The sequence below is a fragment of the Lagopus leucura genome, unplaced genomic scaffold (assembly GCF_019238085.1).
Source record: "Lagopus leucura isolate 7727_CA_CO unplaced genomic scaffold, USGS_WTPT01 Super-Scaffold_100004, whole genome shotgun sequence".
Lineage (NCBI taxonomy): Eukaryota > Metazoa > Chordata > Aves > Galliformes > Phasianidae > Lagopus > Lagopus leucura.
In genome coordinates this window covers 11,269,919-11,294,742 of record NW_024962264.1, presented here as the reverse complement: position 1 = coordinate 11,294,742, position 24,824 = coordinate 11,269,919, and the positions used below count along the sequence as shown (strand labels likewise).

The 24,824-nt window shown below is 43.3% G+C and overlaps 1 protein-coding gene across 3 annotated transcripts in view; it reads left to right on the top strand.

Annotated features, from left to right (window-relative positions):
• Positions 1-24,824, top strand: part of SLC10A7 (solute carrier family 10 member 7) — a 148,083-nt gene that overhangs the window by 40,117 nt on the left and 83,142 nt on the right. For 2 of the 3 annotated variants that reach the window (XM_042870852.1, XM_042870853.1), the window contains one exon: positions 10,643-10,681. In XM_042870852.1, the coding sequence (XP_042726786.1) occupies positions 10,643-10,681 (39 nt within the window). Of the gene's footprint in view, positions 1-10,642; positions 10,683-24,824 lie in introns of those variants that run through there. The other variant, XM_042870854.1, reaches the window with a different exon arrangement.

The following is a 24,824-nucleotide window of genomic DNA, read 5'->3' as shown; positions in this document are numbered from 1 at the left end:
TATTATAGATAAGTATATCTACACAGATTGTAGAAATACATTTGTCGTTGCGCCCGAGCAAATTGAGCTTGAAATAGACTGGATGGTGTCTGTGCTGTGATGTTTCTCTGAGACCTTTTTTGCAATCGGCTCGACTAAGCTGCGACTCAGATTCAGAATGAACGTTCGTGAGAAAAAGGTGGTTTGTGAGAACAGCTTCTTTTCCCCTTTCCCTCTCCCACCCCACTTTGATGATAGCGCCTGGTATGCGGAGGCTTTCTCTGCCTGTGAACAAGCTTCTCTTAGTGGCAACGCGTGACCCAGAATACTCTCGGGGCACCTTTTTAAAGCCTTTAATTGTCTGCTTCACCTCAAACAGGCTGATGATAGGCTACTCAAAGAAATAGCTTTTAACCTAAATTAAACTTATTAACAGTGTTTCCTCTACTACCGCCACGCCGGATACAAAGCTGTTGGCCGAGTGACCTGCTGTCTTTGGCTGGTGTTTGGTGCTTGCGTGCCATGTAGTTTTCAATTGCGTGTAGCATAGAAGGTGACTTTTTCCACTGCTTACGTTGGTTTGTGTGTTTTGTGTTACTCGGTTCTGTGCTCATGTATGTTGACAAGCTGTGTTGCTGTAAGGAAGCTATGTGTAAGTTGCTATGAGGGCAGTCTGTCTTGGAAGCTGGGCCTCCTGCCGTAGGGGGGAGTGTGCAGCTCTTGCGCTTATGATCTAGTGGTCTTGAATGTGTTTTTGGCCCAATATCGTCTGTTTACGTATCACAGATGAGTGTTATGTTACTGAAGCGCTGAAAGGTGCGAAAGCAATCTAACTCTAGACTGCTTCTGCAAAGAATCTTTGGTCTGACTTGGCGGATGCGTTATGTTCTGGACTTAAATGCCGTGATGGAACGCCGTTTAGCTTCCTTGCCCTTTGCCTCGGTCAGCGCCTATGATGAATAACTACCGCAAAGCGGATAGAGGCTGTGCCTGCGTGCTCCTGGAGCCCTAGCACTGAATGCAAGCCACGTTCAGTAAGAACTTACCCGTTTTTATCTTGTTTTCCATGTGAGCGTGTCTGATTCAGACTGTGAAAAGTTTTTCCTCTTTCAGGAAAATGTGTGTGTAGTTCTGTTTCAGGTCAGAAGTCGATCATACAGTTCTGCAAATGGTGTCAATTCTTCTGCGTTTCTCACTCTGATTCAGATACTTTGGGCCTACGTTTCTGGTGAGAAGCTGATCTGCTCGGCTGCACCTTTTTAGTGCCCCGTAAGCATTTAGTAAGTGCATTTGGAGGGATGCGGTCTACCAGAAAAGCTTTGTGCGGAGACAAATAGGGGCGAAGGCCATCTTCTATTGGCTACCTGAGCATTTGATCAGGAAGCAGCAGAATACCAGAATGAAATAAAGAAGTAGTTCAAGTGCTAGGGGTGTTCTGTTTGTTTTTCTCCGAACGTTGCGTGGACCCTGGTGATTGAAGAGAGGTGAGCTTGAGCTTAAAGAAAAGGTTTAACAGCTGGAATATCCCTAGCGGCGATAGTCCAGTTGTAAGCCGACTTCAGGATGTAAGTGTGCGATGTAGAAGTTCAGTGAGTGCTGCCGCTAAGAGCACCTTTAGTGCACCTGGCAGCTTTGTGACCTCTTGCGGTAAAACCAGCTTCTGCTTTTCTTTCGGTAGCACCCGGCACAGCTCTCGGTGAGCCTCTGCTCTTTGTGGAGTGTGAATGAAATTCTGTCTGTGAATCCTCTGTCCCCTTAGAGAATAAAGTTAATGATAGGGCTAGGGTTCCTAAGTCGAAGGAAGCTGTAAAAATTTAGCCAAGTCGCCCTGTATCTTATTTGTTAAATGCAAAGTAAAAATATGTGTGTTATAGGAATGAGAATTAAAATTGTGTTTTTGTTGTTCATGACATACTGCCGCTGCTGGCCGAGCAGTTGTGAAATAGAGCCCGTGACCCAGACTTGATGGATGCCGGAGTGTTTTTCCTTGCCCTTCGAGAAGACCGACTGCCCCCCTGGCCCTTTGGATTAAAGGGCGTTAGCCGGTCTTGAGGAAAATGGGACCGACTCGCTGATTAGAATTTAAAGGTGTTTTGGGTGTGCTTCAAAAGGAGAGTAGTGGTAAATAGCGATAATGCAGTTAGCTTTTTTTCTTGGAAAACAGATTTGGGGCTTCGGTTAGTGCTGATGTACTGCTGAACTCTTTGGGCGATATAGTGAGATAAACAACTGCTATAGATACGCTTCTCCCCTCATTGGTCGTTCGGCGTATATGCAGTGTAGAACTATTTCTGGTTAGATTTGCGTGATCTGTGTATTTACATGACAGATGTATCTCAGCACCCTTTTGAACAGCGCTGTTGCCGTTGTACAGATGTTTTCCTTTTTTTTGTTGTGACCTATAGGTAGTAGCTACGATTCTAATCTCTTCTGCAGTGTATTCTGCTTTTTTTTCCCCGATCTCTTTAACCTCTGCGGCAATATTGTAGGACGTGTGGCTTTGGCTGGCCTCAGAGAAGGGGAATTTCCTATGCCATGTAATACTAGTTTGCAGGAAAGCCTAACCCTGCGCTAACCTTAAATAAATAAACTGCCTTGTGATATGGCCAGATCTGTGTTGCTGAGATGAAAATCTGTGAATCTTATAACTGGGCCGCCTGACGCAGTGTACCTTCTGTAGTTCAGTGCTTTATTTCCCAGCCCCTGGCATTGTGCCAGTAATTGCGAAGCTGTTCCGGTGGCTGCGGTGGCACGGGCTGGAATAACGATGCCTTTCTGAGCTGGTTCGCATGGCGGAGCGGTTAAAACGTCTGGTTCTGTTTCGAACTGCCCGGAAAGCAGTATGACAGTGGGATATTTATAGAAAGTGACTGGCGCAGGCACAGCCTTGCAGTTAATGCAAAGGGCACCTTTTAAAAAGTGGCCTTGTGCTTTCATTTCACTTCAGCAGGGAAGTAACGCTCCGTGGAGTTGCGGGGTGCGTTGTTTAACTAGACCTCTAATCATGTTATGGATGACGTGTCTCTAGGAGAATCGGGGGACAGGACCTTGAAGTGTTTTTATCACGGCTCAGGATCTCAGAAAATGTGAACTTAAATAGAAGTATGTTTGGGAGGTTGTTATTGCTCTGTATCCTTTTGAGGATACCTTGTGCAGCATTCCTTTTTATCTTAGGGATGCTTACAGTTATGGAAGGCTTGACCAGAAGAAAGGATCAGATTGGCGGAGTTAGCCGTAAGCCATGGTTTATCTGAGCTTCCGATATTAAATCATTGTTGAGCAGACCGTTTGCTCTGGTGTGCTGCTAAGATAGTATGCCTCACGTCGCTACAAATTCAGGGTGTTAATAAGGTTTATGGATAGCTTTTCGTGCCGAAGTGTCTTGTGTGGTACGTTCTGGTCCTCACTCAGACGTCAAATGTGCGGCTGCTAAGGCTAGTACTTTATGGTACCTTGGTGGAAAGAAGAAGCTACCTTCTGTGTCCTGGTGTCGAAGAGAATCGTGGAAGTGGGCTTTCCGTTTGGGCACAGATTAGTGTGACAGGTTTGGCTATCTGACTGTCATGGCAGGCCTGCGTGAAGTTGATGGGGGAGGCAGTCAGATGCTGGAGCATGGAGATTGCACGTAGCTACTTGTAGATTCAGGGTGAGAAAGTGTGTGTTGTTAATGGTCGACAGCTTTAAACTACTGCTTGTGTAAATGTTTATTTTGGCGCTGGGCAGCAAACCTAGTATTTGCCTTTAGAATTCTTAAGTACAGGAGGAAAAAAGCCACAAAACCTCCTCTGTTTATTCATTCCCTGTAGATATTCATCTCGCTTCATGTTGGGGTGCTAGGAATGTAGGTCTCCGTAGTGGGAGGTGCTCTATCTTATGAGCGTGTTGATGCGGAGTGTGCTGCGTCTGGTGAGAAGGCTGAGCTGCTGGGTATCTTGAAGGGCTTGACGGCTGGTCTAAGACGCTCTTAGACAACAGTAAAGGAAGAGTACCGGCGGTGGTCTCTGCTGGCGGCCCTTCTCGTTGCCATAAGGAAAGAGCTGTGGTTGTTAGATGAAATCTGTTTGCCTTAACCTCCTTAAGGAACTTGTGTGAAAAGGGCTGTATATCCAGAAATAGGGCCTGGAGAGACCTGTTTTCCTGGCAGGTGTTGTAAACAGCGCGCCGGTTTGGTGTGCTACTCAGCAGTCTAAGCATCTGGTGCGAATGGAGCTGTAGCATACGAGGAGAATGCAGAGACCGTGGGACAAAGTGCGGTGCTGTATGGCAGATAGCGTGGGCTGGTCAGGCAGAGTGCACTTCTTGCTTTGGATGCCTCTCTTCTGTACCTGAGGAGACTGCAGCTTGGCCCTATCACCCGGCAGGTGGGCATTCTGACTTGTGACAGGGTTTCTCTCCTGCCTTTGCCTGCAGGATCTATCTCGTGCTGATTCTGAAGGCCGTCACGTTAATTTTATTTGGATACGTGAACCAGCTGAAGCAAAATGATCTGGCCATCTAGGGCAGCTTTGCTTTCTAAATGTTGCTCAATGTGGATTTCCTGTTGCTAATTTATGGACGGTGTTAAGTATCGATGGAAATTTGGAGACTGATGTGTGAGTGTTCCTGCAGTCTGAATGCTCAGTCGTTACCTCCAAACAACAAATAGCGTACGGCTTGTCTGGAGCTCCCTCACGGTGTGCAAGTTGGTCGTGCGAGAGAGAAGTTAGCTTTTGTTGGTGTAAAGAAACAATGCAGGGCAGCTTTCTTTCATTCTCTCTGTATTGCTGGAGCTATTGGTGAAACAGAAATCTTCAGTGGAGCGGGAGATACGCTGCGGAGTGTGTCTAAGGGCTGGCCTTTTGACATCCTTTTGATGGATGGTTTTGTATTTATAAGTATTATTACCAGCAGGCTGTGATGGTTATGAGGGACTGCAGGAGCGAGGGAGTGAAAGGCGGATTTTTGACAGAAAGAACTGGACTAGGCGCAGGCGGCAGGCAATAAGGCCCTGCCGGCACGGCCCCCAGTTGATTTCCGTGTGCTGCGTGAGCCTGGCTGGAGCAGCACGATCTCGCGTTCAGGTGGTGGCAACCTCTGCCAGCACGGAGCAACCCGTGCTTCGTGCCCGAAGCTCAGCGAGGTATTTTAGGGGCTGTCGACATCTGGATGATATTTCCCTGCTGAGAAGAGAACAAACAGCGCATTGGTTATTCTTATTCATTTTCGGGTGCTGTCGCAGCATCGTTTCTGTAAAACTGATGGTTATCGAATACTGTGGAAATAAAGAAATGCATTCATGTAGTCAGCGCTGCTCTAAAGGCAGCTTGGGATTAGGGCATATCTTCACAGAAAAGAAATGCTTTGGACCGTAGGGAACGTGGCGGTGGGAAAAAAACATAATCCCCTCCACATCTTTGTGGGTTTCTCTCTGTTTTTATTTGTTTGGAGTGTTTTTTGGTTGGGTGTTTCTGCCTCTAGGGGATCGCGTTGTCTGGGCAGTTCCTTTCCTCCACCTGAATACGCAGGTAATGCGGTGCTTTAAGAGACGCTTCTCAAACCTCAGTTCATGTTTTTGTGACTTAGTTATCAATGTCTATATCGCTTTTCCCCCCCTCGGTGCGGTCGCACCGTGTGCTCTTCGTACGGCACAAGAACCAAACTCACGTGTGACGTGCGTGCTGAAACTTCTGTTGAGTTCAGCGTGAAGCGCGCGTACGTCTCCAGGGCTCCGTATGCTTTTGGAAGGTTATGCGGCATTGTTAGAAAGGCTTGTGCCTTGACTGCGAGCGGGCAGCTGTGCGGGCAGAGATCTGGTTGGACAGTTAACGCTACCTCTTGTATTTTTGCCTGCTGCTGGTAGGATTTTTATATGCATTTTAACAGTTATTTAAAGTCCCCGCGTGCTTAGAAAAGAATCTGAATATATGTGCCTTTTGTAAAGCTGCATCGTAACGAGGTTATTCCGTCAATGCGGTAAAATGACTGGGAGCTGCGGTCGGAACAATATGTAAAAATACCGCTTGTAAAAGATTTCCTTTATTAACTGTCATCATCCGCAGAATATATGTTCAAATAAACGTTGTGTAATAACTAAATTTGAGATTAATAGGCCCCTTAAGAAACAGCAAAGTCATTCAGGATAGTCAGTGAAAAATAGCCTGTAAGACTGTAACATGCACGTATTGTCCTGCTTACGTGCTCTCTCTGGTGTCGTTCCCATTTATCACTGTCGGCAGGCTCTGCTCTCATTAAAACACTCGTGCACAAAAGCAACTTAATTTTCTTAAGAGAAGAGGACACCTGATTCAATTTAGTGCTCAAAATCACAAACTTGAATATATGTATTTTTTCCCATCTGAGCTCAGATGAATAGTTATGAACGGCAACGCAGATTAAACCTTATTAGGTATATTTATATTCCGTTTGCAGTAACAGCGCTGTGGCGAATACTTTCCTGCAGAGCTGTAGCATCTTATTGATGGGAACAGCAGTTAAGAGGTGAACTGCGGTAACGCTCACGTGAGATTTTATTTTTAAATAGGAGATTGTAGGAGTTGTTTAAAGGGACTCTGCTGTCTCATTCAAGCTGCCTCAGACATCCTGCCTTCTTCCTCCGCCTTCTCAAACTATGCTGATCTCTTTGGGTAGATACGATTTCCTTTTGTCTCCCGTTACCTCAAATAATTTCCGTGACTGTCTTCAACCCTTTTTTTCCTTATTGTTTTCCTCTACCAAATACAAGACGTCGATCTATTACGTTTGGCATTAATACCCTGGGCACTGTGTTATACTAACACGACACGTTTTCTGCCTTCTACTTGGTAATCCTGCAAAAGCGCTACTCAATTCTTCCCTTTCTTTCTCCAAACCTTTTCTGCTCTCGTGCTTTTTTGTGCTTTTATTGTGCTGTGCCTGTTACATAAGATACTGAGCCTTACGCTCGGTGCTTGAACTGTATATCTCTTCAGTGCGTGGCTGAAAATAAGCTTTAGGTACGGGTAACTGCTGACCTGCGTGGAGCTGCTCTGTAGGATGGCCAGACTACTTCCTACGGAGATATTTTGAGGCCTTTCAGTTTCACTGCTTTGCATGTGCTCTGAAGTGACCTCTCCATCGAGAGGACACAGTTTGGGGCCACGCCGGTCCTGGCGTGCCTGCCGTGCGCCTTGGGCCGCCTGGGCACTGCCTTCCAGTCAAGAACGGTTGGGAAGGTTACATCCCTGAAAGCTGTTAGATGACACTGGGGACTCAAGCGCACATATTTGTGTGCATTCAGTTCCAAAAAAAAAAAAAAAAAGTCATGGTTGAGTTGTGCATAACCATTTCATTTGTTTTTTTCACTAACCTTTGTAGCTGCGTGGACTATGTTCTCTCTCAGTGTTACAAACTTTGGTGTTTTCTGTACGTAAGAATCAGGATGCAGTGGGAGTTGAAGGGGTGAAGCTTTGCGCTGCAGACAGATATGGGGAGAAGGAAGCTTCTGCCAAAGAGTGTTAAGGGTTGTCCTTCAGAGGCAGGCTAGTTCCATCTTCTTTGGAAATGCTGCTGGCCAGTCACCTTGGCTGGAAATGCGAGCTGTTCCCCGGAGCGTTCCCTCCAGCCTGGTGCCGTGCTGTTGGCTGCAATTGTGCCTGTTACAAGTTACTTGAATTTGTTGTTTAGCGGGGCTAGGGTTTACTGTTTTAAACGTATTCTTCTGTACCGGTTTTGAAAGTGCCGACACAGACTTTCAACCTGTGGTTTCTGAGTTGGCGTAAGCTTGACTAACTTGTCTGGTTATTACCGGGCCTTTGACTGTGATCTGACCTTGCGTTTCAATTCCGTGGCTATGGCTTTACCTCTTGAAAGGATCTTAACGTGAATTTTATATGCAACTCTTACCTCCTGTTATAGGTGCGTGCAATATATGGTCTGCAAACACGTGCGGATCTGAACTTGGACTGTTATAAGGGCGTCTAGATATTTCTCTGTGTTATTGTCTCATTTGAGCTAACTGTTACCTGGTATCTGTTACGGCACATGAGGAGCAAGTATTAAAAAAAAAAAAAAGTACAGTGATAGTGACTAATAAATGTTTTAAATAAAAAATGAAGACACTCGGTATCATGTATCAGCGCTCATGTTTGTTTGTACCGTGCCTCTAAGGATCTCAGAGTGCTTTTTAAGCGGTGAATTAATTTTGACAATGCCCTGTGAGGTATGTAGGCAATATTATCCCTATTGATAGGAAGGAGTTGGAAGCACAAGCGTGTTTAAATTGTACACGGTTGTGCTGCTTGGTATGCTTAATTACAAATTGGAGCGGTGATTGGATGTACTAGCAGTTGGCTTAATGCTGAACTGCAATAGCAAATATGAACCCTGGGTTCGTGGGTATGAGAAGAATCTACTTCTGTGTTTAATCTGCGAGAAAAAAGTTTCTAAAGAGAATGGCAAATATAGTAGTTGGCATTTGCAAGCCCTGGCTCCCTGAGGCGACTCATCTGAATGTAACTTCATTTGTGCTCTTACTGTTTTTTTTTTTTCTTTCCTCCCATGTGCCTGTGATGAGTGTTTAATCATTGGCCGTGGACGATTCCTGACACTTTAGAGAAAGGAATTAAAAATTGCTAACGAATTACCCCTGGGCGAGTCGCAAATTATGACTTCTGCATATGACCGGCTGAATACTTGAAGCGTTAAATATACCTAAGATTGTTGCCTCAATACCTCTGATATGCTTGAGAGTAGCAAGAGAGAAGGTTAGGCTGAGATGCAAAGCTGAGCTTAGCGGATTAGAGAGGAAGGACTACTTTTCTGGGTCTCCGTGAGCGTTAGGTAGACTTCTCCGGGTGTCTCGCAGACAGTGACTGATGCAGCTGTTTGTGCTCAGCGGTAAGGTAGCTGCTGCTCTGTGCTCCTTGTGCTTGTGCGTAGGTGGGGATCGGTGCGTTTCCTCCCAGCTTTCTGCTGCTGACCAGGAGCCCAGATGCTCCTCTTTCAGATGCAGCGGTTGATTTTAATGTAGCTTTATACAGCTGGGTTTTATCAGACTGGATTTCTTTTGTTATTAATCATAGCCCTCTTGCTGTTCCTATGATCAGTATATTACCACAGACATTTGAGGTACTGAAAATGATGCCGTGCGATGGGGTCGTGTGCAAGGTGTGAAAGTTCTCTCTTGCCAATTGAAAACATCAGCTGTATGGCTTCAAATGCGAGGTGATACTCCGGGTTTAATTCACACTTGTTGAAGAACTGTTTTAAGTAATAGTCCTGCTTTCAGCAGCGATCTCCGGCAAGATAAACCGTTTGGACTTGTGCCTCTTTTTTACGTTCAAAAAAAGGAATGCTGATGAGGACAAGGTGTTAAAATATGTTAGCGTAGTTTACGACTGTCAACTTTAATGTTTTATTTAGCTGGATCTATTCAGGTGCTCCCTGCGCGGCACGAGGTGCCATATGCCGTTGTCCCTGTTAGTAAGCGAGTCGGCGAAGGTTTCCCAGGCTGCATTTGTGTTTGTATTTGGGCTGCTGAGGAGCTGCGGTCCAGTGCCATCTTTTATTGATAGGGCCGGCAGAGGAGGAATCTAATGAAATTATCAAAGCTTTGAATTAATTATGAACTTGAATAAGAAAGCTAAGCTCTCTAGAGCCAGGGATCTCATTACCCATTCATTTTCATTGCATCCTCTTAAGGAGCAGAAGGCAGGTTCGGCTACAGCTCCTACCCTGAATTTGGACTTTATTCAAACTCGCTAAACTCACTAGCGTGCCCTTGTTATTAATCTTTGTCTGACAACGTCCAGGCTGATTAATTTGACTCTGCTCTCAATCTTTGTGTAAACGGTAGATTTCCCTCCTCCCTTGTCTCGTAACTTTGCTGTGTGGCTTTTCATCGTCGGACTGGCTGCCATACGGGAGTTTGTTCTTTCTTGGTAATTGGGGGAAGCTTTTCAAGATTCAACTTTTAACTTCCTGGAATTTTTTGAGTTAATGTTAAGAAATAACACTGTACCTTACGTTTCCTGGATCTTTTGGTAAGCACAAAGGCTTCAAAAGTCATCTTAAAATAGCTTCTTTTCATTCCATGGGGTGCAGAGTAAAAAGGAACGGTTTGATGTTTTGGCCTCAGGTACAGGGGGTGGTTGTGATTTTCTTGTTTCTTTTGTTTTGTTTGCTTTTTTTTTTGTTGTTGTTCCTATTTGAAAGTTGTTTCTGTAGTTTGATCAACATCTGTCAATACTTTATTATGATGAGCAATTACCTAATTAATGTTCTACTTTAAAAACTGTTAAATGTCTATGTAAGTAGCCTTGAAGGTAAAACAGATTATATTTATCTTAAGTAACAGGTCAATATGCAAAAATGTGCCTGGCAAATCAGTGTCAAATCAGTAATGCTAATCTTCTGTGTGACATCCTTAGTTCATACGGATATTCCACAAAAGTTGACCTGCAAAGATTATTTCTTATTCTCCTCCTACTTTTGTCCATTGTGGTGCATTTTTATGAATGTGTGGACTAGAACCTTTTCAGTCTTTAGAAGTTATAGGCCATTGGCTTATTTGAGGTGGTGATTATGTACTTCATGGTCTCTCGGTAGTTGCTTGGAGAGTCAAACAGCTGATTGAGAGGGAAAAACATCTCATTCCTGTACTATGATTGCTTTACCATTGGTGATATTTTTTTTTTTCTCTTTTCAGGCAGCTGCTATATTTAATTCTGCTTTCGGAAGCTTTTTGGTAAGTAACGCGGTATTGATAACTGCTTTGAATAATCTTGTTTTTAACAATGCCATTGAAGTGTTTGCACTGTTAAATGCATTGTTAAATTGCATTGTCACGTGAGCGCTGATGGTACTGTGTGCTTTGTGTAGGAAAAAATGGAATAACTCAATTTGGTTCTTCATGTTATTAAATATGGATACTACTATTTCTTTTCTTCTTGTTAAACTCTTGAGAAAAGGAGTGACTAAATTATCTCTATTTGTGGTAAATTAATAATGTGTAAACACATCTTAATTTTCTGCTTAATGCCTTAACTGAATCTATAATTATGCAGATGTTTTGCACGTGGGCGTCAATATATTGATTTTTCTAATAAGACCCATCAAATACTCATTATTTTCTATCGAGAGGCCATGGATTTTGAAAAGAAAACATGACCCAGCTGATCAGAAAGTGGATGCTAATTTACTCGGTGACATGTCATTTGTTTAGCATATTTCACTGTCAGTGAAGCCGCTCTGTGTCTCTGAGGAGTACGCTAAAATAGCTAGCTATGGAAAAGCAATCAGTCGGTCCCGCTGGAAATATGGTCGTTTCTGTACAAAGCCAAAGAGGGATTTGTGGGCGCGATGGTCTGCCAAGGTTCAGGCAGCCCTGTGAAGAGCTCTACATGGGTGTGATTATGAAGACAAGAAGAATAGATTTCTTTTATGGATACGTTGCTTAGCAGACATTGAGGAATAGTAACTGGAAATGATTTTATGTGTAGACAAGCTACTATAGCTGCTTTGTTCATTTGGGCAGCTTGTACGTGAATTGGTTCCTTTTTATGAACACTTGTGTGCGTTTTAAGCGAGTGTTAGCACTTAGAATTTTCTGTTACGAGAAAGAGGATTCAGTTCAAATTAGAAAATGAAAATCAAAGCTTCTGGAACAAAATAACTCACTTAATGCGGGTCTTTATTCTGGAAGGCCAGAGTTAAGGAGTTCAGATGTGCAAAGAAATACTGCTGACAGAGGAAGCTGTGCTCCGGTCTGCTGTTTATTTTTTTTGCTGGGAGCTGTGGGTGGGTGGGTTGGCAGTTCCCAAATAATTGTTTTTCCTATCATGTCTTCCTCTAATGACAAGAAAGTACTTTCCGCCTCAGATTGCGGAGTCCTGGTGTTTCAAGTCTTTCTGTGCACCTGGCATCTTCTCTAGTGGCTTGGCACAAGCTCCAGTTTCTTCGCTATCCCTGGGCTTCAGTTCAGGAGGTTTCCTAGAATACCCGAAGGCATCGGTTCAGCTGTCATTAAGAGAATGGCTTTTGACTTCAAATAAGAATTTAGGCCTCAAAGCATCTGACTGTGATGCTGGATCTTAGTGCAGCAACATATGCGTATTTTAATTTCTAGAAATTTGGATTGTCACTCTTAGAAGAGATGTGCCTTAAAGAAGCATGGCTAGTTGAGGCGTTCATGTGATATCCTGATTTTGAGCTTAGTCCTGTAAACTCATCTCTGGGAAGTTCTTTTTACCTCTACGTAATACCCGTATTTCTCAATTTTACTCACTTCAGACGTTGCGTGTACGCGTTGTAACTTTATTTGAAATACTCCCTGGAAAGGCTTTTGCGCAAACGGTAAAGGTTAGCAAGAATTGAGCCTCAGTACCAGCTAGCTTTGTTTTTTGCTCGCTCATCTTTAAAATAACGTTAAGTAACTTAAAGGAAGGGGCCACTATTAAGTCATGAATACTTACATTTAGGTAGTTAGTGTAGTATTCTAATTTGAAATCACAATTATGTAAGGGCATACATGCGTGTATGTAAAGGAGAGAAAACAAATTGCGTAATGCTTTGGTCTGACTAACTTTTCCCTGATAGTGATAGGATGACACTTGCGACTGAAAATACAGGAGTGCTAATTGGACTGAGTTGCTCACTGATTTCATTGTGCTGGAGTCTACTTGGCCTTTAATTGAGTGGCTCCTGAATGTCAGCAGGTGTAATTAATTACTGTCTTGGTAAGTATAAACCACCTGAGATTCATTGAATGTGGAACTGTTTTCTGAAGTGGAAACTCTGTTGTCAGTCATGAAAGCAAGCGGCGTGTTTCTGAGAAGATGGCGGAAGCTTGCGGTAGAATTTTTTGGTAATCGCCCAGTTGATATCGGTGCCTATTTGATGGGCGGGGCTGTAAGTGGAGATCCTCTCTCGTACGTCTTTGCTTCATAGTGCATGTGAATTGCATTTGCGTTCTTCACATTATGTGCGTAGATAACTGCCTTTAAATACCTTGATGTGACCATAACCACGGGTTCCTAGAGATGGTTTTGAAGTGCCTGACTGCTAGCAAGATTGCTTTTTTTTTTTTTTTTTTTTTCCTCCTGTCCCTCGTTACTGTTGCTGTCTGTAGCACCTTGGCAGATGGCTTGCATGTAGCTCTGAGAAAGTCAGGAGGATGGTGTGTTGTTTCCTGTCCTCAGACTACGCCCTGTGGGCTCAGAGCCAAGGTATGATGGTGTACATTGAGCTGATTTCAACGGGCTGGAAGATGGGCTGTGCTTTCTTTTGAACTAGTAAATGATCCTTGAGAAGTGAGGTTAAAATAAACGGTGAATCACATTGTTGCCAGGAAAAGTCTCAGCTTAATGTGATGCCAAGGTGAGCTTATGCGGATGTAAAAGAACACGTTTGGCAGTTCCGCATCTTGCATATCAGAACGGGTCTTGATGGGCAGAAATAGTCTGAGATTAAGGAGCTGGAGGTGTTGTCACTGATAAGAAGGCGTGAAAGCAAGTACCAAACTACAGCGAAGTAATTCCTGTTGAACTCCTCTGAAACCTCCTTTCCTGTAAATATGCAGTCAAAAAAAATGCATGGGATGATATTGCACATATTTACATTTGGTTTAATTATGTCCCAGATCTAATTAAAACACAGTATTTTAAAGAACTAATTGTTAAAGAGAAGTGTTTTTATGTCGCTGGGTTGGTAATAACTAATGATAGATGAATTCAATTTACATAAATTTCAGCCAAGAGAATATTTAAAATCATACCACAGAGGACTGCTTGGAGTTGGGTAGTTCATATCATTATCTCCTCCCTTCACTTAAGCAGTTTGGTTTACAATAATTGTGGAACTTAGTAAGTGATTTCAGTTTTTCCTCTTAATGAGATTTTAATAAAATCGGAGAGCGGTTGACGAATACCGGGTGACTGGTTGGTTATTGGTAAGGTTGCTGCTGTAGATGTAGAGCGTGCAAATGAGTGACGGGATCTGCTGGGTTGAAAAGCACTGAGGAGAAGCTGCTTTCCCTTGGAAAGAGAGTAGTTTTATCCCTAAAGCTTGAAGAAATTGACTGAAATGTTACGTAGGGGTCTGCCAAGGATCTTGACGTCGTATGCATTCCTGTGCTGAACTGTAACACGATGCAAAGCATAGCAATGATAGCGGAGTCGTAAGATCCCAGGCTATAGTGAGTGAGTATTTACTCAAACTCAACGGCAGCGGGCACAGAAACAAGAGAAAGAAGCTGCTCTCCTTCGGGAGGCCTCAGGTATGCGCAGATCTCCGAAGAGAGACCCTCACCTCCGCTGCCAACCCTTAAATTAGGTCTGCAAAGGGGTGGATCCTGGCTCCTCCCCTTCTGGTCGCTCATGTACATTGCATTCACCTGAGTTGGCCTGGGTAGTCCTTGCCTTCCCAGTGGCAGGATGCCTGCTGAGTTGGTTTCCAGTCGTGCTATAATGCCATATGTATGGAACAAGAAGGCTGAAAACCTTGAGGATGTCCTCGCGACAGCCATCGGCTTCACCTTAAATGGAGAATTGTAACCAAAATCTCAAAGTCTGTAATGATAAGAAGTCAAGTGGAGAAGAGAGAATTCAGAGAGCGGTGCTCTGGTAACTGTTGCACTCCTGAAAGAAAAAAAAAAGCCAAGGGCACCAGAAAATGCAAGCGCTGGTGGAGGCTTCTTGTGACACTGGCGTAGATTAGCTTTGCCTTCTGTATCGAAACCTACGTGATGACACGAGGTCAGTGTCCAGCATGTGTATGTCCTCCCGAAGGAAGGAACCCTTTCAAGGTATGCGTCATTTCAGTAATCTTCTTTGTCCAAATTAGGTATGTGTGTGGATACAGCTTTGTTGTTTTCCCTGATGCCTTTCTAACGTGACAGGGCTGGTTCGGACTGTTCCAAAAGGTTAATGTTTCACTTCTTGGAGCAGACGCTTGGCTAACCAAAACAAGGCTACTGTTTTTATTTACTTTGTCTTCCAAACTGCGCCTAAATCAATAAGGGAGTGTGGAAGTTGGCTTCTCACACATACGCAAAGCCCGATCAGTTAATGAAAATGTATGGAATTCTTATCTACTCTGTTTTAGCAGGCATAATGATTTACACAGCCTGACAGCACTAGTGCAGCAAGTAAATGCATTAGTCATAGTGTCCATTTTTCTTGCAAATTTGTGACACAGATTTAATTATGGGAATGACCGGCAACTTACAAATCTAATTTTGGTAGGCTGAGCTAACTTTTTTTATTTTAATAACAATGGATTTTTTTGCAATGATTTCATTACTATTTAAAGAAATCCACTCATATGGAAATAACCAATTGGCTGAATTTATTTGCTTTATTTTACCTTCCTGGGAGTTGAACGTTTTGGTTTGGTTTTGTTGTTTTGTTGTTGCTGTTTTATCTTCGTTATTTCTGGCATGAATGACCTTCTCTATCTGACTCATTTCTATCAAACTGTAGGTATTTTCTTAAATTGGGCCGACGTACATGCCCGTTTCTTCCTTTCTAATTGGGTCTTTGCAACGTGAAAAGGTGCAGAGCAGTATCCCGAGGTTCCCTTTTTACTGCATTAGTCATTGACGAGAAAAACTTTCCAAAGAAGCCTGTTCACAAAAGGTGCAGGATTCGGTCCTGTTAAATTTCAAAGCGGAGCGGCCTCGTGCCACTGCCCTGCTTGCACTTGTCTCCTCTTCCTCTCTGAAGCGCTGTGGTGATGCTGCTAGGCTGTGCTCTGAATTTGTCTCACGTTGTTCTTGCAAACCCTGAGCAACTTTTACCTGTTAATCGGCCACTTGCGAAGCCACCTCAGCCTTGAAGGATGGGTTTTTACTTGAGTGGAAGGTGGTGGCAGACCCCAGCTGCAGTGAGTCTTTGTGCCGGGTATTCTGAACCAGACAGGAAGAGCTGGGAATTCGAGTTGTCCTGCAAGTCGCTTATATTGCCTTACAGCTTCCCTTATTCTCGGTTACTTCTTCAATTCCTTACTGCTATTTGACATCCTTGTTTTGATTTCTGCTAGGTTGATCTAAAGTCTAGGTGTAAGTTGGGCATCGTCGGCTATTTGCAGGCCTTCCAAGCAGCTTTTAAGTCTATAGGTCTCCACTCTTGCTGTGTATTTGTACTTTCAGTGTATAGCACGCTTAGTCTTATACTCCTGCTTGAGTTAGCATGTGCTATTTTCGGGCCATAGATACAGAGTCACAAAGCTTGCTGTGATAGAGACCGGTGAACCTGCTAGCGTGGGCTGAAGAAGAGAGTCCTTGACGCACATACCTAATGCCGGGGCTGGCTGGCAGAGGGCAGTGATCCTTGTGTGCTCTGGCAGAATGGGAGCGGTGGGAGCAGGCGCAGAATTGTTTACAAAGAAGTCTGCTCTTCTGTGAGCGGTGCTGGACTCCTTTAAAATAGGAAAGGAATGAGTACAAAGGTCTGAGGTTCAGAAAGATAAGAATAAACAAATAAGATCCTGCTGCAGAGGGACCGCGAGAAACCCTGGAGGGGGAATAACTGGAAATCGGAGTATTAATACCTAGATGCTGTGTGGTCTATTTGATCGATCTGAAAAGACTCCTCAAGTCAGTTGGGATTTGCACAGCTGAGAGGCACTGACTGTCTGAGAACCAGTTCTCAGATAGCAGTCTTGCTTTTAGTTGCCTTTCTAAGTCTTGAAGAGAAGGAACAGATGTCAGTAACCAAGAGGAAAGATGGTATGCTATCCAGTCTGGATAAAAGGGTATCTTTTATGATACCGATGATCAGTTCCTGTGTTTTTTTCATCTGCCTAGAGGACAGCACGTTGAAATCTTAAGTAGGAAGAAAAAATGAATTTATTAGCTGTCAACTGTTTACGAAGGGTATGGGCTGTAGCTGGTCTGCCTGCTTTCCTAGTTTTCCCATTACGTTTAGGTACTGAATATATAATTAATTTATCTCTCTTGGTCTTAAGGGTTTCAAGCAAGCAGTTTTTTTTTCCCCTCAAAAATTATTTAGAGTTAGCAAGAACAAGACCATTAAATCTCTCAGTGTTGTTTGTAGCCCGAGGTCGTTAACCGCTGTCACTTGGAAAGTAAACACGTTTGTGCAATCTCCTTTTTCTGCTTCCTCACAATGCCAAACAGTGGACAGGATTTTCTTCTTGTACCTACTTTTTTGATCAGCGTCACCATGCAGTGCTCTTACTTGCCGTGGTAATTTGTGACCTTTTTTGAGACTGCGCAATGATTTCCCTGCCTCTTCCCCCACCGCCTTTGCTAGGTGTATTGCTAAATAGACTTTCAGGGAAAGTTCTGAGAATATTTGTGTAGTAGCATTTTCTGACTTAGTGAAGAAGCAGTAAAAGTGGGAGCTGCTTGAGAGTTGCTCCGTGTGTTTGTTGTAAATCAGAAAGATAGCATGAGAGTCGGAGCTGCTTTATTCTTCCAGTCCAATTGTCATTTATGAATTACAAAGTAGAGAGTGTGAGGTTTCAGGAGCTCAAACAGGCCATTCAAAGTACCTTAAATCTCATGATCTGGCGTATTTCTTCTGATCACATAGTACGTGCAAACTGGAGATGAAAGTGCCCTCGGACTCATGGTGGTGCAGTTCTCTGTCTTGTTAATGGAAGCTGAATACTGAAAACATAAAAAGCTTCGTTCCATTTTAAATGAATGCTAAAGAGTCACAGTCATGAGAATAGGTGTCTTTGGTAGCTATAATTTGGGGAACATCTGGAGGAGGAAGTGTATGAGTTTAATATTGTCATATAATCAGCCAGTTTGTTGGATTAGTATGTAAATCGCATCTGTGCCTATGCAGTATTTTAGCGTAACATCAGTTTGTTGTCTAACGTTACTTCTGTCACAATTTGTGGAATCGGGCAATGCCGTCTTCAGGGTAAAATAAAAACAAAAGCAAGTGTTTCATGGAAGATTCTTGTTTGTTTTTTTCTGGTTCTGCTCACTTTTCCTTAATGGCCAGGACTCGAAGAAGCTGTTGCGCTGCAGTGTATCTTCTGTGTGGATCACAGTGCTGAAAAGGCCCTGGTACTTCTTGCGATGTTTTCTTGTCTTCTCTTTTGGTAGGGTTTCTTGTCTCTTTCCTCCGAGACAAAGAAAATAAAACTGTCAGGAAGAAATATCAGCAGTGCTGTTAGGAATTATGATGAAGGTGCTCAGCTTTTAGTCAAGTGGGTGTCACAGGGCTGACTTGAGTTTGAGTCGTGGGGTGATGTCATTCGTATCGCGTATTCAGAACTGATTTGCAAAATAAGATTGTGTTGATATATTTCCGTAGGAGGTTTCCAACAAGCATTTGCTGCTCTGTTTGCGTGCTTTGTTTAATAAGGTGACAATTTACTCTGGAAGATTTTTAAAGATTTATTTGCAAAACAGGATGTAAAATTCTTGCAAAGGTTGGCTGTGTTTTTGACAACTGGGTCTCTTTGCTTTAGGTTGGTGCACAAGGGAGAAACTGAGAAGCTGTGTTAAGGACAATTAGTTTCTTACTTTGGCCCTTTCTGTAGTGTCTTTCTGTACTAGAAGATGCACGAGCTCTGTTCCTCTAAGACTGTGCTTGTTCACGAGCATTTGGCCTGATCTAAGGCTAAACGTTCCCTGCAGGAAGATCTGGAAATACACAAAACGTGTGATTTGCCCCTCCCTTTGAAAAGATTTATCAAAAGGAAATGAAAATCTCTTGAGAATCTGCAGTTAATGTTTTCCCCGAAAGTTTTAGCTTTTGGTTGAAAAGGAAAAAAGAACCTTCCTCTGTCCTGCAACTTTTACTCTCTTGCGCAAGTGAGGAGTTAGTTGGGGTTGCAGGGAGATGGAGAGACATGGCCCCTTAATTTGGGGCAGAAGTATTTAAAGGCTTGTCTTTTGCTAATCCGTCAGCACTTAGAACTGATGACGCCGCGTAGAGGAAGCGTTTCTTGAATTTGTTTTTATTCTAAAATACGGTGTGTTATTTTGGAGAGTCACCTGTGTGGGTGCACTAACCGGTAATGGAGCACGGAGCTCTTTCCCCTACTGTATTCTTCAAATAGGCATTCAGCAGCTAGCTGGAGTTAAATCTTAGGAAGCGGTATGCATGTTTCATGACATCCACTTAGGAAGAGCCGTGCTAGTACTGTGTCATTGTATGTGTACCTTCTCTTACCCTAAGTTAAGCCTTTGGGGAGGGAAAAAATTCCCTAATGGATTTATTTATTAAACCTATCGATTTTGACCTAGAACAAGTTAGAGCTCTGCCAGGATTTTCATTTTCTTTTTCCTATGGTGGTTCTTTGTTTGACCAAAGAGTGTCTCTTCAAAGCTCTGCTGTTCATGCATTGCCAATCCTCAGTCTCTTGGAGTGCATACAAGAGGGACGCCGTTGCTGCTGTGAGCCAACCTCTGGCTGGGTGGAAACTGTTCTCCTTGCCACCAGGGTGCAAACGCTGTCTTACTGGAAATGCTGGAGGTCAGGTCGACAGCTTTCACGAAGCCTTTAAGCAAGGCAGGCACATTTATGGTAAAACTGGAGCTTCTCTTGGAAATACGTGCTTGCTTGTTTTCTATTGCCGACCTTTTTGAAATCAGTTTGGGGAAACTATTCTGACCCTTCAGTATGAGACAGCAGTAGTTCATGATTCTTTTTCTTGTAGGGCTCCGCTTACCTTGCTGGGAAGCTTCTTTGGCTGTTATTTCTCCTAGAGGTCTTTCAAACTGTCAGAACAACCTATAGCTTCCTCTTCTTGACGGTGTATGTTTGGGAGCGTCAGTTACTATGACCAAAGGAGAAAAATAATTTAATTTAAGTTCTGTCATTGTCTGTTATCTTTTACCATTGGTCTGTTGGTAGAACACAGTTTTGATTTTGAGTTTTCAAATGAAAGTACGTGCTGTCCTGCAGATTCATTCTCCACCCCTTCTGAGACTCAGGCTTGCTTGTGGAGTGTATTACCATCTCTGGGATGAGATGTACGCAGATCTGCCCCCTTTCTGTGTTCTACCATCCTCACGCCTCTTCTTTCATACCAGTGCTCTGTCCTACCCACTCTCTGGTTGCTTTCCTGTAATCAGAGAGTCACAGAGTGGCCAGAGTTGAGAAGGATCGCAGTGATCATGTAGTTTCAACCCCCTGCGATGTGCAGGGTCGCTAACCAGCAGGCCAGGCTGCCCAGAGCCACAATCAGCCTGGCCTTGAGCGCCTCCAGGGATGGGGCATCCGCAACCTCCTTGGGCAACCTGTTCCAGTGCATCACCACCCTTGGAGTAATGAGAAGCAAATGGTTCATTTGTACCAAAACAAAACAAAGAAACAAACAAAAACAAGACAAAACCAAGAAACTACTGTAAAGCTCCTTTTCTAAAAAGCTTTTTGGAAGTTATTTTCTTGGTCAATTTCAACTTGAGGGCCTGTTGCTAAATGGTTATGTGGTGATCTTCCCGGAGGCTAGAAAATAATACGAATTTATCTCTGAAACTTCAGTCCAGAAGAGGATTGTACTGGAAAAAAGGAACGACCAAAAGACAATGGTATGCAAGTTCTGACTATGTTAAGCATTTGAAAATTTGCTGTTTTTTTACATTCAGTGTTAATTTTCTGTGTCTGTGAAGGTGGAATCTTATATTTGTAAACCATGTTCCATACTATCTTCTATTTCTCAATTAGCGATGAAGCCCAGCAATGAATGCTTTCATTAGGTAGCTTTTTTCTGCTAGTACTGAACGTGACTGAGATGGTGTATCTCTTCTTGACTAGGAACCGCTTGTTGTGCCCAACGTAAACCCGCTGGACGAATTCTGCCTGTGGTTTCACCATGTCTGTATCCTCTGTTCATTTCTTTGTACTGCGATGTGCTGTGCTTCAAGGTGCTGGCCTTGATGCCCACCTGAGTGGAAAATTCACTGCGACTTCTTCCTCCTGGTGTCTCTCAGGCGTGTGCTAATGCCTTGAAGATGCATGCCTTATCGTGCCTTGTGCTTCATTGTTGTGTGGTTAATATCCTGCGTTTTTACCACTGCACGGAGGGTGAATGCTAGCTATTCAAAGGAGACGTGTATTATGTAGCATTAGGTAACATAAATAATGTGAAAACCATTTTGAAAAAACCTCTACCTTTTAATAAAATGGAATGTCAAATATATGAGCATGTCTTTCAAGAGATGATCAAAAACGTGGAAAGTTTCATATCCTTTTTAAAGTCATATAATTATCCACCATCATTTAATTTTTTGTTAGATGGACAGTACAAAGATGAAAGAAGGTTTTACAGATAACATAGCGCTTCACAGCTGACTGAAGCAGGTGTTAGAAATGCAGATGAAGTGTACTGACTAAAGGCTATATAAATTTGAAGTGAAAATGCCGCTGGTCTGCTTGCAGTGCCCTGCACATGTGAAGTTGCAGGTAGTTAAATTATTCATCTTATTGTGTGAAACAGTGCAGCTCTTAGGGAGAAGGTCCTTGTGTGTTTCAGATGTGCTTCTTTTTTTTCCTGTCTTCTTTTAACAGTGTGTGATGAGCAGCTAAGAGAATTTGCTTCGTTGTTTAAGTTTCCCTGTAGGAAGGGAGTATATAATGCAGCTAGGCATGTTTGTAATGCTAGCTTATTTGCCAACTGGGTGTTTTACAGGAACCTGTAACGCATGTGAACCACGATGGATAAAGACTCTTTCTGTGAGTGAAGGAGATGGTGTCAGTGGTGAACAAATCCACAGCGAGAGGAAATAGAAAAACACGTGATTCTTAAGTGCGCTTCTGTGAGAGTGGTGCGAGGTGTTAATGCAGGAGTCGTTCTTCATGGACTTCACAGGCTTTGTGTGGACAGCGTGGCCCTGTTGGTGCCCTAGTGGTGTGAAGCTGCTTAGTGTTTGGATAGGAGGGCACTGGGAAGGGGATGAGTGTGCTTTCTTCTAGGAACTCAGTGACCTGTTAATAAACTGTACTAGCCTGTGAATTTAATTTTATTGTGTTTTTATCAGGTGCCTGGAGCTAGTAATCCATCTGTAGGAGGCCCAGTTCTCGGGAATTGCAAGTGGATTGAGAGTACCTCCTTAAGGAAGAGGAAAGGTGCTGAGGTCCTTGCACATCAGCTCACAGGGGACAGTCTATTTTCTGCTCGCTCTGGACTGTCAGGGGAGAAGCGAGAGGCAGGATCCCGGCGTTGGTCAGCCTGAGCAGCATTTGGCTGGCAGGGGAGGCTGCAGAGCAGGCCTCTGTCGCTTCAAATGGCTGCAAGAAACAGGCAGCTTGTGCAGTGTTCGTTGCTGCTATGTCGTTACTAGATCTGCTAGTTATACAATTAAGTTGTCACTAAAGAGTTGATGTTTTATTTTTAAATAGGCAGCATTGTTTTGTCCGCCAGCTCACGGAGTGTGGCAATTGGACTGGCAGCGGTTCTATTCAGGCTAGAGGAGCTGCTCCGTGTCAGTAAATATCCTGTCAGTAGCTGGGAACTTGGTTCTGATGGGAGGAACTGCTGTCTGAGTGTCTCTCCAGTGCCTCGTTTTGGATTGATAGCATCCAGTGGGCGAACCAGTCATTTGAAATAAGAAAATGCTTTAAATAGTTTTAAGTGTTTTGCGTTGATCATCTTTTTTTCCCCATAGGAATAAAGAATAAATCCAGGATGTTCAGTCATTTTCACTATTTTTCATGCACCTAAGCCCACAGGCACCTAAACTTTGTTCCTCTCCTGTTTCTCTTAACTGGTGCTCTGAGACATGAATTTCTGTTCCATCAGTGATACGTGCGTCTGTGCAAGAAGTACAGAACAGAGCTCCCTGAAGTGGGTGGGAAATTACATGGAGTCCTGAGAAGGGTTGCTTTGCTAATTGGCGTAATGCTCCGTAACGAAGCAACTGGCAGAGTAATGATGCAAACTTTACTTTAGCCTTGGTTCGTATGGGGCATTCCATCAAATCTTTCTGGTTGTTCTCTTTGAGAAACAGCTTCTATCAATCGTTCATTCCTATTTTGCAGGCCAATTAAAGCAGAGCAAAACACTTTGTTTTTTAGGCTGTTGATCCCCAATGAAGAAATTTGATGTGAAATGATGTAAAATGTATTTCTACTATTCGTTTTCATATTTTTGGTGGGTAAGTAAAAGACAATCTAAGAGAAACGCTGCAACGTGAGCCGTTTGCAAAATAATAAAAAGTTGTAGCTTAATATGCAGTACAGTTTTAGTGCTTTGCTCACTTGGTCAGAGCATGAGGATGGTTTTACTGCTGCTTTTTTGTTGTTCTTTTGCTCCCCTTCTGGTTACAGTGTGGGCTTCCCAGCCTGCGTGCTCTGGGTCCCAGCTGTTCTGTATTCCAGTTGTAAAATCTGATCTGTTGATTTATGTATTCAAGACAGGGAATGAAAGCAGAATTTCATCATTGCTTTCTCCGTTTGCTTACCCGGAAGCAAAGAGTTAATGGCGCACTGATGCGGCCCTCATTCGTGAAGGTCTGTCAAAATGGGATATGTCACTGCAAAGACGTTTGGAAAAATAAATTATCAAAGTCCTACTTATGTCAAACTGGGCTATAATTACTGCACTGTAAATGCTTACAAGGTATTATGTTGGCTTTTTTCTTTTCCGTCTCATGCCTTTTAACTGTTGGAATAAAAATTACTATGCTAACGCAGACAGCAGCGCAGTTCCACTGCCAGCTGAACTTGTTTGGGAGGACTTCAAGGCAGTCTTTTCAACCGATTGCTAGAAAATTTGTCGTCTGCAATACATGGAAAATGATGAAATGTGTTCTTTTCTGTTGAAATTATTTTAACTGACCTTAAAGATCCTCTACCGACTCTTCCGAATAATTACTGTGCTTTCTTTTAGAGGCAGAAGAGGCCATCATGACTATGGGATGGGAACACTTACAGGCTTAGCATCGCGATTCACAAAAGCTGCTCAAGCCCTCTAACTCAGTGTGATACAGATGGGTGGGGGTCACCTTGTATCAGCAGCCCCTTTCCAGGGACGCGCACCCTGCAGCGTTCCTGCTCCTTCCCTCTACCTGGTTGCCACACGGCCTCTGCCTGTCTGTTGTTCTTGCTCCTGCAGCTTCTCCTTGCCAGACGTACACAGGCCTCGTTCCTGTCATCATTTGAGAGCCTGCATGAACATAATGTGTTCCAGCTGAGATGAGAACATGGCTCTTCAGGGTGCTGGCATCAACTAGGTGTTATAGCGATAAACTTTTGAATTAGATTTTTTTCGGACAGATTCTCCTAAAAAAATATCCCAATGGAAAAATCATTGCTTTACAAAATTACGGGATCAGGTTCTTACACTGAACTCACAGGGATTGCTGTTTATAGGTTATCATGCAGTAGTCTTGGAAAGCCTTGGGATACTGTTCTCCAGGTTTGTAGGGATTACTTGAAGTCACAGTGGGAAGCCAATCAGCAGGACTGAGATGCTTGCCTTGTGCTGTTAAGGTTCTTTCTTATGGCTTATAAATCTATTGACTAAAATGTTTAAATGGACATTGGGTGAATTAAATATTTTGATGTACTTCCAGGATTTATGTGTGCCGTGTTAGCTTCTCTAGTGCTCGAGCTTTGTGAGAGTATGTCAGTCCTTTGCCATGCAACTGCTGCGGTGTGCAGTGAGTTATGCGTGTCTGGCATGGCAAAGGTGCAGTGAGGGTGTTTGAAGCGTGTGGACACAATTGGTTCTGAAGTTTTATACTATTTTTTTTTCCTGAAGAAATTACTGTAAGCATTAGGGGTTGTTTGTAAAAGGAAGATTTTTCCTTACCTAATTGTTTTAAGCTCCGAGCGTACGCCCATCGCAGAACAGAAATCTGAAAAATATGTGGGATTGGAACACAAACCCGTTTGTTCCAGCATGGATGTGTCTGTATCTGGAGTTGCCAGCTGTGGCACAAAAGCCTGAGTTCAGTGTGT